Source organism: Pseudochaenichthys georgianus, chromosome 14 (genome assembly GCF_902827115.2).
Source record: "Pseudochaenichthys georgianus chromosome 14, fPseGeo1.2, whole genome shotgun sequence".
Taxonomy (NCBI): Eukaryota; Metazoa; Chordata; class Actinopteri; order Perciformes; family Channichthyidae; genus Pseudochaenichthys; species Pseudochaenichthys georgianus.
Window position 1 is genome coordinate 27,885,447 of NC_047516.1, and position 15,311 is coordinate 27,900,757.

At 42.6% G+C, this 15,311-nt stretch overlaps 1 protein-coding gene across 1 annotated transcript in view; it reads left to right on the forward strand.

Moving 5' to 3' along the window:
* Positions 1-15,103, forward strand: part of ncor1 (nuclear receptor corepressor 1) — a 67,412-nt gene extending 52,309 nt beyond the window's left edge. Inside the window, 17 exon segments of the mRNA XM_034099825.2 lie at positions 97-347; positions 1,080-1,383; positions 1,856-2,083; positions 2,291-2,479; positions 2,886-3,035; positions 3,640-3,825; positions 4,867-5,002; positions 5,473-6,152; positions 6,326-6,442; positions 9,165-9,304; positions 9,416-9,633; positions 9,733-9,876; positions 10,579-10,724; positions 11,590-11,643; positions 11,735-11,932; positions 12,516-12,692; positions 12,793-15,103. Of these exon segments, the coding sequence (XP_033955716.2) occupies positions 97-347; positions 1,080-1,383; positions 1,856-2,083; positions 2,291-2,479; positions 2,886-3,035; positions 3,640-3,825; positions 4,867-5,002; positions 5,473-6,152; positions 6,326-6,442; positions 9,165-9,304; positions 9,416-9,633; positions 9,733-9,876; positions 10,579-10,724; positions 11,590-11,643; positions 11,735-11,932; positions 12,516-12,692; positions 12,793-13,076 (3,602 nt within the window). The 3' untranslated portion in view covers positions 13,077-15,103.
* The last annotated feature ends 208 nt before the right edge of the window (positions 15,104-15,311 follow it).

Below are 15,311 nucleotides of genomic sequence, written 5' to 3' on the forward strand. Positions count from 1 at the left end.
GTAAGCTAATTGTAAAGCATTCAACATTAATATAATGTTTTATTCAGTAGCATCATAAATTAGGATAAGGCTCAAATACTTCTCAAATCTTTCCAGGAACACCTAGAACGGCTGCAGAGACTTATGAAGATGCCATGAAATATGGAAAGCAGATAAAGCGTGAGAGCCCTCCCATCCGCTCCTTCGAAGGGGGAATTGGCAAGGGCAAGCCCTATGAGGGAGTCAACACCATCAAAGAGTTGGGACGCTCCATTCACGAAATCCCCAGACAAGAGCAGTCCGGCCAGGATGTCTGCAAGACCCCCGAAATGTCAGACAGGAGGGGTATGGAGGGCTCCATGTCCCAGGTAAGACCATTTTCTTTGTGGACAACATTTATTATTGTTATTCTTTCAGGGCTGCACAATAATCATAATTATTTTTGATCAAAATTGAGACCCCGATTCCCTCATTAACTTTATCGGGTTCCATAAAAAACATTGGGTTTAAATATGAAATACTTCTGGAAATAAACCCTATGACAAAGTCTTCTCGGTAAACTCTCGTTCCATGATAAGGGTAATACGATAGACACTTACTCTTGTTTTGTTTTCAGTGTTCATGTAGCATTAATAACACACTTTACAAATCTTTTTTATTAAGCGACACTGATAGCCTACGTGACAACGTACTTAATAAAAGCATTCAGGCATATGCCAGAACACCACTTGCAAGCCTAGCATAGCTGCTCCCTAGAAATTGAAGCCAAAGCATCTCTATCGCCACCTGGTGGCTGGCTTTTTAGTTTAGGAAGCGCTTAAATAGATTTTCAGCTGCGTTTTCTATGAATGAAGCACACATTTAAAAGTCAGGAATTTGATCATGTTTATTTCATTATTAGAAACCAAAATTGGGATTGAGATACATATTTTATTAATTGTGCAGCCCTACATTCTTTAGATCTGTTCAGTGAATATTAATGGCTTTTTTTATTGGGCTTTATTTTACCTTTAAGATTTTGAATATGCTTATTCAACAAACATACAAAGTCCTATTAGTTATAAATTAATGACTAACTTGTTGTTGCTGTCATTTACCAGATTCACCCTCACAACCAGTCGACCATCAAGCACAACGTCAAGTCCCTGATCACCAGTCCCAATAAGCTTCCCCACAACATGCCCCAGCTCAATGCCATGGAAAGAGCCAAATACGAGGAGGGCAAGGCGGTCCGCCAATCTGTGCTCAACTCCACCTCTGTCCTGCGCTCCACCCACCAGGAGGCTAACAAGTCTCAGCTTAGCCCTAGCATGTACGAGGATGCCAACGCTCGCAGGACCCCTGTCAACTACAGCACCAACCCTGGGTCCAGAGGATCACCCATGATGGGACGTACACCCGAGGGTAGGTTTCATAACTATTTTAATCACAAACTATTAAACTTCTGGTTCCCTGCCAATCATTACATGTCCAAAACTGTATATTATATAGTTGGATCAAATTGAATTAGACATTTATCTTGCATAACTAGGTCATCATTTTTATAAAATAACAATATTTGGAGTACAAACTAAAATGCACACAGTGCTGAGGGTATTGATATTAAAAGTAGGCTTTAAAAAAAATCCCAATTAATTTGAGAAGTTTATCCAACAAAATGTGTAAGAATACAAAATGTTTCCTTTAAAACTAAATGTATTTTCCACAGAAATGTGTTATCCAATGGAAATGACCTTTGACGAGGGAACCAGAGCAATGCTAACTCCAGGGTTGGCCCTCTAAATGACCTCCCTATATACTGTATTTACTAAGTTGTTGTGCAACCAATCTTTTACTTACTAGAAGAGCCATGTGTGTTCCTCTCTTTCCCACAAAGGTGTTATGAGCTCTGCGAAATCTGCTGCACATGAAAGAAAGAATGCCATGACCCCGACACAGAGAGAAAATATCCCTTCCAAGTCTCCAGGGACGGGCGGTGACCCTGTGGGCTCTCACAGCCCCTTCGACCCCCAGCACCGGCACATTGTTCCTGGAGAAATGTACCGAGCACACCTGCCTCCACACCTGGACCCCACCATGGCCTTCCACAGAGTGCTCGATCCTGGTACAGTATTTCAAAACCTTTTAAACAAAAATATAACAGTTTGGATTCTGGGTTAATTTTCATAAACAACTCGGACTCTAATTCATAGGCCAGGTCAGGCATGGTCAGGATTTGTTTTCAGCTATTGGCATCAGCAGTCGCGATCAGTATCTGTGAGGCCTTCTGTTCATATTTGTTTTTGTCTTTGTTTTTCATCGTCTGCTACAGCGTTCATGTTCCCCAGGCAGCCGTCTCCAACCGGCTACCATAGCACGTACCAGCTGTACACCATGGAGAACACACGGCAGACGATCCTCAATGATTATATCACTTCCCAGCAGATGCAAGTCATCCGACCTGACATGGCCCGAGGGTTGTCACCGCGGGAACAGCTCCCTTACGCAGCCGGACCCGGAGGTACGGACCTCCACTAGCTGACCCTCTCTTACTTGGGGGGTGTAGTATGCAGACTGTGTGCTTGTGAAGTAGTGGCTACCTTTTCCAGACGCCCAGAAGCAAATGACCTGGTCAAATTTAGCTGATTTTGCTCTTAATTTTGGGGCTGCAACTGATTCGGCTACTACTCAATTCATGATCGGGTACGGTCTAAATTTCCATTTGCTGAGTGGTTGCCTCTTACAAGTTCTTACCACTGTTCCACTCCCCTTTGCAGCCCTGTTGCTTACTGATCAATCTGTATTTGTGAGCACTAACACATGATGGTGACGGGTTAAAGCTAAATGTATACGGTGTTCATACGTTCAAAAATTAATGAATCGGTTCTTGTTGTTCACCGTTGGCCCTTTGCTTCTGTCTGTAAAAGGGATAATTGATCTAGCCCAGATGCCTCCAACTATCCTGTTACCTCACCCTGGGGGAACAGGTAATCCCACTTTGGAACGCATCGCCTACCTCCCCGGAGCTCAGCCCCCTTTCCCTTCTAGGGCTTTCAACCCAACCTCCATATCGCCAGGTGAGGACCCCTCCCTTCCCCATCCCTACACGTGTTTCCTTATCCTTCCCCGCCACGACCTCCATGTTCCCTCACGCCTCTGCGAGTGTGAGTGCACTGAACAGAGTTGGCAAAGGTTTGTTCTGCCTATCCAGTGACAGATCAAGTCTTACTGCCATCTCACTGGGCGGGATTTCTCACAAATCTGTTGGTCTGTTGCACGGTGTGTTTTTCTTTTTAATCTTTAGAAATGATGCTCCTACATAGATAATTTTTTAGGGGCACACAAGCTATAGGTTCGAATAGATTTGTGTATTGTACCGATTATTACAATGCCTTTAAAGAGTTTCTAACTACAGTTGAGACGTTTGAAGTATATCATAGTAAATGCAACTAAAAGCAGCAGCACTGTAATGAACCCTGGATGGTCTTTTGCATTCATGGTTTTGACTAAAATGGTAAATATAAGAATATTCCTGGGACTGAATTTGACCAGGGTTGTGATTTGTTGGAACACCTTTGGTTCTGATATCTAAAGGAATCCTGGTCCATCCGGCTGAGACCTTGTGAGTAGTGTGTGTGTGGATAAATCCTGTGTGTTTGTTGTGTCTGTCTTTGTCCTCAGGCCACCAAGCCCACCTTGCTGCCGCGGTTGCTGCCAGTGCGGAGAGGGAACGGGAGAGGGAGCGTGACCGGGAGCAGCAGGAGAAAGAGCGAGAGAAGGAAAGGGAGAGGGAGCAGCGAGAAAGGGACCGGGAAATACGGGAACGAGAGCGGGAACGGGAGAGAACCAACGAATACATGCGCGGAGGTGAGCTTTGTAAAAGTTGGGAAAGCCTCAATTCAAGATCATCATCTTTATATCCCTTTATAATATAAAAAAAAGTGTTCACCCACTCTGTGGAGAAAAACGTTACCAATTTATAAAAATACTGTTATTAGTCATTAGTTGACCACTAACAAAAAAAAGTTCCTGATAAATGTCCTGTCTTTTGTCCACCTACTAATTTTTCTAAGTCTCTTCTTTTATGTAGTCGGTTGACAATGTATCATAGTAGACAATATGACATAGAGGACCAAACAAAAATTGGATAGAACAAAAATTGAAAAAAGTATATTTAAGACTTCATCTCCAACTTTGGTTTGCACATACAAAATAACCCTAAGTAAAAGTTGTAAGGGAAACTTCTGTGTAGCAATGCAGCGGGAGTCACCGACTCAGGAAGGAGACACGGTAGAGCAGGAGCTTCGATGTCAAACACTGGAGGTTTATTTGGAGTTACGGCCGGAGAATTCACATCACAAGTCACAGCAGTCACGGTCTGACTGCACGTGTGGATTGCCACGTCAATTCTGGAGTGCCTCTCTCTCGTTAGCCCATTTAACTGGTTTCACAGAGAGTAATCAACATATTTTGATAAGATAGTTTAGACAGTTGGGCACACTGAGTCACTTGCGTCCATCACTTATGGCCTCGAAGATGTCATACCTTGGGAGTCCACAAACAACAAAGAAGGAAGTGTCCCAGTGCACCCACAACAACAGACCATCTGTGACCTAGTGTTGACCGGTCACAGAATGGGAACAATAACATTATGGCTGAAGCAGCCTATGTCCTTAAAGGAGATAAACAGACGTCAGGGTTGGTCCTGTACGTCATATCTAGGAGTCTAGGTCAATAATTTCCCTAACAAAAGTGACATTCCCTGAACACTAAACATACTAGTTTATCTGATATACTTTGCAAAATGAAAAACAGTGTTGCATATAATAATTGTTAGACAGCGATTGCTTTTTGTCACTTTATATTGAAACCCACTTTTACAATGTCCCATGTTTTTGTGTGTTTCAGGTGGAGCAGAGCAGCCCGGCCGACCAGGGAGTCGAGGTTATCTGCACTCCCCCTCCCCCTCGCTCAGGACGCAGGAGGTGGTGGTTCAGCAGCGGCCCAGCATCTTCCAGGGCAAGAGTGTCATCACCGCTCTGATGTAAGTCTCTACCTTTTCCCCCTAGATCTAAGTTGGCTCACTTATACTTCTTCTCCTGTTTCCTCATGAAAACACATTGTGCATCCTTTTTAAAAGCATTTCTTATGTCGTTACAGTACAAAAAAGTCCTTTTTAAGACATTTGTTTGTCATATTCCAGTCATAACTAACGCATTTTACTATATTAAAACTGTTGCAAATGTTGTTTTGATAATGCAATAGTTTGTTAAATAAAAAAAACGAACAAGTTATTTTCTGTATGTTTCACAATTCATTTAAATGCATTTAAAACAAATTGTAGTGTCCGATTTCATTAAAAACGTCCTCTTGTAGCCTTCTTTGGACAAAATGTCAGTATAATTTGTTATACAAAGATAAAAACACAAAGATTTAAATATTTTCTGTATTTCAGGCTGTATACTAAATACAATGAAATATAGTTGATGCCTTTATCTCTTTTTTTCTCTTCAGGCCTCAAACAGCAGCAGCAACAGCAGCATCACAGAGCGGCTCTCGCTACAGCACTGCAGCTGACGCTCTGGCTGCTCTGGTGGACGCTGCAGCCTCCGCCCCTCAGATGGACGTCGCCAAGGTGAAGGAGAACAAACAAGAACGGGAAGACGAAATGTCGAGGCGAGCAGCCAGCATGTCCGAACAGCAGCAGCAGCAGCATCTGCAGCAGCAACAGCATCATCTGCAGCAGCAGCTTCAGCAGCAGCAGCATCAACAACAACAGCAGCATCAACAACAACAGCAGCATCAACAACAACAGCAGCAGCAGCATCAACAGCATCAACAACAGCAGCAGCAGCAGCATCAACAACAGCAGCAGCAGCAGCAGCAGCAGCAGCATCAACATCAACAACATCAGCAGCAGCAGCAGCACGAGGCAGAGAGGCGCTCCATGCAGTCACCATACGGTGCTATGTCTCTGCCAGGGGGTAAGCCTCATTCTGCTTACTCTGAGGGGCCCGGAGCTAAGGATAAGGGCCCTCCAACGTCAAAGTCTCGCATCGAAGAGGAGCTTCGGACTCGTGGAAAGACGACTATCACAGCAGCTAACTTCATTGACGTCATCATCACGCGGCAGATAGCCTCGGACAAGGACTCAAGAGAGCGAGGCTCTCAGAGCTCGGACTCCTCCAGCAGCTGTGAGTGTTACACATGATGTTGTTCAAACAGCTCATAGGTGCACTGCAACACAATGACATCATCAGTCAATCTTTAATGTAATCTTTTTCTTAGAGTAGAACATGATCAAACCTTCATATTGTGTCCTTGGCTTCACACAAGTAGTAACTCTTTGTCCATGCTTGTCTTGCAGTGTCATCTAATCGATACGACAACACCGCCGGAGGAACCATCGAGGTGATCAGTCCTGCTAGTTCCCCAGTCCAACCCCAACAGGAGAAACCAGAGGAAGTGCAACCACAGGCAGCAGGTATGAACACACAAACTCCATTTGAGCATATCATATTTTGGAAGAAGAATTATACTTTACAGAAGCCCTCAGAGGAATAAAGGGAAGATAATTCAACCGTTTTCTGATATAAAAAGTGTTTCTCCTGTGATGTGACATAAGATCAGGTAATTTTTGCATTTCTAAATCATCTGGATGATTTTTAGCATTACTCATTTAAGCCACAATAAATGAAAGTCAACAAGGTACATTATTGTGTGTTAGCCTCACACATCATGATGCACCCAGTGCCAGTGTATAGATATTAAGTCTCGCCTGGAAGTAAACAATGATGCATTTAGTCTCACTTGGGGTAACATGGGCCGTATCTCATTTCTGAGATTCCTCGACTCCTATCCTCGTGTCTTAGTCCCGCCCACAGGAGATGCGAGCGGAGGAGCCGAGGAAGGGAGTCGAGGAGAGAGGAGGGGAAGCAGCAGGCGGTTAGAGAAATGAGAACTCCTCTCTGAGCGGTCATATTAAAGACACACACACAGACACACAAACACACACATACACACACACACATATATATATATAACGGTCAAATCAAGGCAAGGCAAGTTTATTTATATAGCACTTTTCAACACAAGGCAATTCAAAGAGCTTCACAAAAATGAAAGACATTAAGAAAATGGCATTTAAAATCAGTCATTAAAAAGAAAAGCTAATAAAATAAACATTAAAAGAAAAAATACATGGATAAAAGTCACAGTGCAGTTTAAGATATGAATAGTTCAATTAAAAGCAGCGACAAAAAGAAAAGTCTTCAGCCTGGATTTAAAAGTAGTCAGAGTTGCACCGGACCTGCAGGTTTCTGGGAGTTTGTTCCAGATATTTGGAGCATAATAACTGAACGCTGCTTTACCATGTTTAGTTCTGACTCTGGGGACAGAAAGCTGACCAGTCCCTGAAGACCTGAGAGATCTGGATGGTTCATAATTTGGCAGGAGGTCAGAAATGTATTTTGGGCCTAAACCATTCAGTGCTTTATAAACCAGCAGCAGTATTTTGAAATCTATTCTTTGACACACAGGAAGCCAGTGTAAAGACTTCAGAGCAGGAGTGATGTGATGCACTTTCTTAGTGTTAGTGAGGACTCGAGGGCAGCAGCATTCTGAATTAGCTGCAGCTTTCTAATAGATCTTTTAGTGAGACCTGTGAAGACACCATTACAGTAGTCGAGTCTACTGAAGATAAAAGCATGGACACGTCTTTCCAAATCCTGCTGTGACATTAGTCTTTTAATCCTAGATATATTCTTTAGGTGATAGTAGGCTGATTTAGTAACTGTTTTAAATCAAGCAATCTGATTGGTTGGTAGCCGTGATATACTGAGCGTATACCACGGGTAGAATTGTAGTTACTTTTCACAACAAGTCAGTATCCCTCCGCATCTGAGAAAAACTGTATACAGTTGGGCTGTATAGCTGTGATATAATGAGCATATACCACGGCCTGTCGTGAGCTATTGCTTAAATATATATATATTTATATACAATTACAGAATCAAACAAGTATGAGAGCACTCTCATAATAACATAACACTATCAGAGACTGGATATATATCCCCCCCCCCCCCTCTGGTCGCTAGAATGAGGAAAATTAATTACGGGCCAAAAGTTGTATTAAAAGTAAGCATCTATGCACACACTGTACCACACACACCTACACCACACACACCTACAGCACCTAAATCATATAATCAGGCTACAGCCGTAGTGTATTTTATTATGTGAAGCACTAAATGGTCATAGAAAAATATCGACTCTTTGTCTGTAGATATCTACTAAACTAAAGCAATTAAAGAGAGTAGGTCTGTTATACTGAGTGATATATATTATACACACTGCTCTGCTTTCTGCACGGACCTCACAGCTGTTATCACTGTAAACATCGCGTCCGCGATGAAAGCAGTTAATAAAATAATATCCAGGGGATGCATGCAGAGCTGTCATTGGCTGAGATCAGTCCGGCCGTGCGTCACGACTCTTTGAAACATCTCTGTTGCCGGAAATGCATCAGCGGAGGAGCCGCGGAGGACCATCAGTGTATCCTCAATTATAGCTCCTCCAGAGAGCCTCCTCGACGCTCGATCCTCAGTCCTCGATGTGCATTTAGAGAAATGAGATGTCCTTCAACATCGCGCACTGAAATTCATTTCCGGGTCACTACCGGAGGACCAAGGATTCGAGGAGTCGAGGAGGGGAAATCTTTTAAATGAGATACGGCCATGGGGTACTGGTGCTTGTGGCCAAAGTGAGAATTGCAACAACAAAAACAAACCAACCCTTCAAAACCATTGCCCCAACCATTCTCACAGAACTTGGAAAGATTGTCCTGGAAAGAAAGAAAAAACACCTGTTTTTAAATCATAAAGACACAAGAGATAACTACTTTCAGCCTTAGAACATGGATCACCAGAATGTCTTTTTTCAGTGCAATACTGAATAACATTTTTTATTAGTTTAAGTGTTCGGCTTTAGATCATAAAGGACATGTTACAGATTTGGCTGTGACGGCTCAATTTAGCTGCCTGGCAAGTGAAGTAAACATACCTTAACTTAAATGACTTCACCCACTTTGTCACGAGACTCCTCTGGAAGTTATTCCTTTCTCCTGAAAACTCAGAGCGGTGGCTGTTGGCACCCATTTAAGCTCCTCCACACCTCACCCTGACTCTCTGTCCCATGTCAACCTACAGCAGCTGGCATGCGGGCCTACGACATGAGTCGTTACCGGCAATCTGCAGAGCCCCCCCAGCAGCCCCCCTCTTCCCAGGGTGAAGGCTACTCCCAGGTTCCCAAGACTCACCGGTTCATGACCTTGGCAGACCACATTTCGGTAGGAAACACATAAGAATAAACAAAAATAAAATAATGCTGAAAATGTAGATTTACCATGAAGATAAACCCACCGTACCTAACTGTTTTATCGTCACTCCCTTTCATGCAGCATATCATCACCCAGGACTTCGCCAGGAATCAGGACCCTCCTCCCGTCTCCTCCTCAGCTTCGGCAACATTCCAGAGCTCAATGCCATCCGTGTCCTCGTCAGGCCGGACCAAGGGGCACAGCCGCTACAGTCCTGAGAATCAGGGCCAGGCCTCTCACCACCAGAGATCCACCAGCAGAGTTTCCCCAGAGAACCCCCCTGACAAGCCCAGAGCGAGGTACACCAACCATCCAGTTAACTATAAAAACAATCACAGCGAGTCTGATTTATTCCTCATCATCAGGCTAACGTTTGTCCCTCTCTGCTCCCTATCTAGGCCCGGTAAATCTCCAGAGCGAAGCGGCAGGCAGATGGAGAACTATGAACCCATTTCTCCACCACAGAGCTACCAGGGCATGGAGAAACCGGAAGCGGCCGGGCATCCACCCCAGAGACGAGAGGCTGAAAACTCTGAGATCAGGTACGGGATATCAAGTTTTTTTTACATTATAGTTTGAAGTTGTTGTGCATCTCAATAGCTAAAGCTGATAAAGAATCTGTTTTAAAATGTTATTAACATTTTAAGAATTTGGTAACCGACCCGAAGTTGTTTGTATTGAGAAGCATCATTTTCAAAGCTGAACGAGACTTTGTACTGCCATGCTTCCTTTCAAATAATAATACACTTTTCCTCAATAAAAATTAAGTAAAAAATAATAAAGACAGAACATTTAATTAATTATTATTATTATTATATAAATAATGTAATTAAAAGAACATAGTAATTATCTAAATGAGGACAATTGTAACTGACAAACATAAAATGGAAATATCATTAGAAGTTGATTAAAATAAAATGTAGACGAGTGTGCAACTTACATGCTTTGAGATGTAAATGTAATGTCAGCTACTATACTTGTAGAAGATAAAATAGCCAGCGTTTTTACACCTGATCAACACATTGCTGGAGTTAGTTTTCTTTTAGGGCCCTGACATTTGATGCCTGGCTGCATTAGACTGTAAATCAAATTGTTTGTTGGATGCCAGCAGGCAGCACCTTGCCCCCTCCCCTATCAGCAGTCATTCGACATCCCGGCCGAGTTGAAAGGGCTTTTTCCCAAAAGCGTTTCACCTCAGTTACCCCTCCCTGCCATTTGACTCTTTGCCCTTTGCTCGTTTTAAGGAATGACTCGCGCTCTCCGGGAAGTGTAAGCTATCTGCCTTCCTTCTTCACCAAGCTGGAAAACACCTCGCCTATGGTGAAATCCAAGAAGCAGGAGATCTTTCGTAAGTTGAACTCCAACTCTGGTGTCGGTGATTCTGATGTTGGTAAGTGGGTCTCTTCTTATCCTGTCTCTTCAAACTAGGGCTGTCCCGAATACCATTTTTCGGGCTCCGGATATTCGGTAGATATCAGCAGCGAATATTCGACCCGTGCGGGGGGGGGGGGGGGGGGGGGGGGGGGTGGGTGGTGGTTATCAGCAGCGAACCGCTTCAACACATGTATTTCGGTTTATTCACGGCATTCATTTTGTTATTCTACAGTATTGTTGTTTTATAGTTATTTGTTAATGTATACAACCCAATTTGTGTTCTTTGAAATTGAAAAGGATATTGCATTGTGTTTGTTACTTTCGTTGCAGTTGTATATGTCTTAAGTGTAATTTGGCTTGGCTTCCTATTTTGTATGGACATGCTTTTATTTTGAAGGAGAGTTAACGCTGTTGACAGGAAGTTGCTATGGAAACAACGTGATGGAGATTAACGCAGAAAAAGTCATATCTACATATAAAGATGGAGAAAGTAAACTATAACGTTTATGGTTAAGTGTTGGCACCCCCGGAAGAGGCACAAGCTCTTACGTTGATATTGGAGTTTTCAATAAATGAAATTTGGCAGCGCGGCTGCCAAAAAAAAAGGAATATCCGAATAACGAAATTGAAACCCGAATAGTACTCCAACGAACGAATATTCGGATATTCGGGTACAGCCCTACTTCAAACTAACCTGCAAGCATCAGATGATGAACTGTTAATATGTGTGCATGCATTTGTGTGTTAATTCACTCATTCCTTTACATTTTTCAAGATCATTAAGCATGTGATAACATTGAAACAACTTCACTCATTGTATCATGTGTAGCTCCATCATGTCAGACTTTAAAAAAATGTAAAAGCTAAATATTGTTTTGCAGGAAATGCTCAACCAGGCACAGAGATTTTCAACTTGCCTGCTGTTACCAGCTCCAGTAAGTAATGAAACTCTCTGACACTTCACAGTTCTTTCTAGTTGATGTCTCTGTTTCTAAATGTCTGTTTTGTTGTGGTGTTGCTTTGTAGGCAGCATCAACCCAAGGAATAACTCATTTAGTGACCCGGCCAATAACCTGGGCCTAGAGGACATCATCCGCAAAGCCTTGATGGGCAACCTGGAGGAGAGGCCAGAGGAGCATCAGGGGGGTCAGTCTGCCAACAACAACAACACACCCAGCGCGGGCAGCGAAGTCCGCCAGGAGGCCAACCCGTCTCCCAGTATGGGTAAGCACCAAATACATTCTCAGAATTAAACATGTTCACAACAGCAAGGGACCCCAGTGCGACAACTTGTCGCACTTGCTATGAAATGTTGTTTTGAAACAAGGATAATTCTATTTGTCTTTAATAGGGGTGCTATGGTCTGATTTCACATAGAATCTCCCAATAAATTATGTTATATAGCCCATTTTGATAGTTATATGATCCTATAAATGTTCAATATTATCTGAGAATAATTTGTGCTTTCAATCTCTTTTGTCTACATGAGAATGTATCTACACTGACCTCATGAAGGCTAAATAACAATAACATAAGGCCACATTGACAAAATAGATCTTAGTTTTCAGGGCACTCACTTAAGGATGTAGTATTTTCAGAGTGTTCAAATTTATTGTGAATATATATATGAGCGATTCTGAGTCATATCAACAGGGGGTAGTGCTAAGAAACCGCTGTTTGTCGATAATAGGATAGACGGATACATTTCAATACCAATCAGATTTTATTATGAACATTTTTAGATGGGGACGTTTTAGTTAAGAAGGAATTTTATGTTGATGATATATAAATGTTTTTGAATCTACAGGGAAGCAGAAGCAGAGCAAAGCCAACAGCCGGAAAACCAAGTCCCCTAACCTGGGTCAGGCCTACGCCGGAGGGGAGCGTCCCTCCTCAGTGTCCTCCGTCCACTCCGAGGGAGATTATCACCGGCAAGCCCAAGCTCAACCCCAGTGGAGCTGGGACGACCGACCCTCATCCACAGGTGAGCTGTCCTGCCTATGTCATCTACAGAAACTATCTCCTGGTCAAATAAAGACAGAAACATTTAAAAATAACGTTCTCTTCTGCTTATCTATCTCCAGGATCAATGCAGTTCCCATACAACCCGCTGACCATGCGCATACTGAGCAGCACGCCACCCACCTCCATAGCTTCCCCCGCCATTCAGAGCCAGCAGCAACAGCAGCAGCAGCAGCAGCAACAACATCAACATCAACAACAACAACAACAACAACAACAACAGCAACAGCAGCAGCAGCAGCAGCAGCTGCAGCCGCCTCCTGCTGGAGCTCCGGTGGCCCAGCAGCGGGTGTGGCAGTCTCTGCTGTCAGAGCAATACGAGACCCTATCTGACAGCGACGACTGAGCCCCGCTCGCTACAAGCCCCGACAACCAGAAGAGAGCCCTCCCTGCACTAAGGCTTGTCTTTTCACCCCCTCTCCCCTCTCCCAGAACTATCCTCGCTGACTGGTGAGAGTGACAAGTAGATGGGGTGGTGTCCTTTTTATTTTTGGTGCTATGGCGCCCCCTGGCTGTTAGCAAAGAGTTGAAGCAGCAGCTAGTGACAGGCAGGGCTCTCCAGAACGAGACTGGATTTGGTCTGGAAGCACTCACCCAGCCTGACCGAGTGGACGACGTGAGCTGTAGTAAAGATGAAGAACTTATTATGTAAAAAGAAACAACATAAGAGACTATTTCTGATTTTTGGGGATTTCTGTAAAGATATACGTTGTCTTTAAGAATCATTGTATGTAAATAGAGTAACCTTTTGCAGTGTTTTTCTTAACTTGATTATTTCTTATTTTAATGTCGCTTTTAAATTGATCCACTTTAAACGAGAAGAGGATGGGTGTAATCTTTGGTATCACAGTTGGTCTCTCCCAGTCCGCCCCACATGACCTGACACCCACGCTAATATTTTTACCATAGCAATGCTGAGAGAGACCTTTTGGTTTGTATTTGACCACGAATGGAATGCTACCCCCCACCCCTGCGCGCCATCCACCAAGCTCCACCAGAGCCTGAACATCGTGGACACAGATGAACAATTAAAGCAGCAATTTTTTTTATTTTTTTTTATCTTCACCACATAGTGGAGATGATGCGTGGATTGTAACTATCAGATGGTAGCGGAAACTTCTCACCCCGTTCTAGACAGAGACATTTCTTCAAAACAAGTTGGGAACACTGGTGTCATAGCAGAAAGGTGAAAAGTCTGATATAAGCTTAATTTAGCCGGATAAGATATGACTACTCCTGGACTGCGTCTGAGTAATTAAAGTGAGCCAATGCTTTTTTTTCAATAGAGCTGACCGTGGTGTTTAGCTGTCTCTCTCTGCAGTTTCCAACCTGTCCAGAATTATCTGCTCAAATGTTGTCATGGTAAAAAAAATAGTAAGTCAGGTTTTGCCATGCCTTGTGACTTGAGAACGAAGGCAGCTTTAACTAATTTTCTCAGAGATATATGTTGGTGTTTGATGTTTGTATTTGTTTCTGTAGTCCCTCTTTTTTTTTTTTTTATACTGTCCTGACAAAAATCTGAACTCTGTAAATTGTCTTTCCATTACACAAAGACAAAACTAACCAAACATAAAGAATGGTCTGCACCATTGTTGCACTTTTTTGCTTTGTAGCTTTTGACAAGAAAAAAAAGCATACTACCTGCTGTGTAACTTATTCAACCTCCAGCATAAGAGTATACTAAGATGTGCTTTAACCTTTTCCCACCACTCACAGAAATCTGGATGTTGAAACTTCCTGTCTTTTCTTGTAGCTGGTACAGGATTTTGTAGTGTTGACACATCACAGTTACAGTTTTAAGTGTTTGGTACCGTTAAATGTTTGCCGTCATGGTGGCTCAAAACCGTGACCACTTAATCTCTGCTTTCGTTGTGTCAGTCAAGAGGCATAAAGCTTTGAATTATTATAGGTACATTTCATAAATGGCAGTAACTTTCCGTTGCAGATGGTGAAAAATTACCATGTTTTGTCTTTCAGCTTTGCTCAGTTAACAAATCCATTCTGCTCTAAACTTTCCTTTCTTTCCTTTTATTTTGATCTTGAATCATTTGTCATAGCACATGTTCAGAATTTTTTTTTCAACATCTTCGTCATCCATCCTGTTAAGGAGGGGATGTTATGTGTTTACAAAGGCAATGACAAAAAAAGTTTACAAACTTGAATCTTAAAGAAATCCGACATGAAGCCGCATCTTTTCAGCTCTCTAACAAACTCGCAGTGGTGACTTTTCTTTTTGTCTTTTTGAAATTGAGACTTGAAAACCCGTGTATCCTATGATGTTGCAATGTTTGTATCGCACAATGTCTCTTAGTAGGCTATTACAAGAGTTCAGACCAATCAAATAAAGTGGATCAGTTCTCCACCACTGAAAAATGTGTAGGTGTGCCATCTATTAAATTAACCAATACCATTTTAGTTTTTTAGATTATGGCCTGACATGTATCACAACTCTTCAGAATCCTTTTTATGCGAAATATAAAATGAAAACATTTTTACCACATTCTTTAGCAATTTCAACTTGCGGTTCATAAAAAATAAATTGTATAGAAAACAATTAATTGCATTAGAGCACCTTCAAATG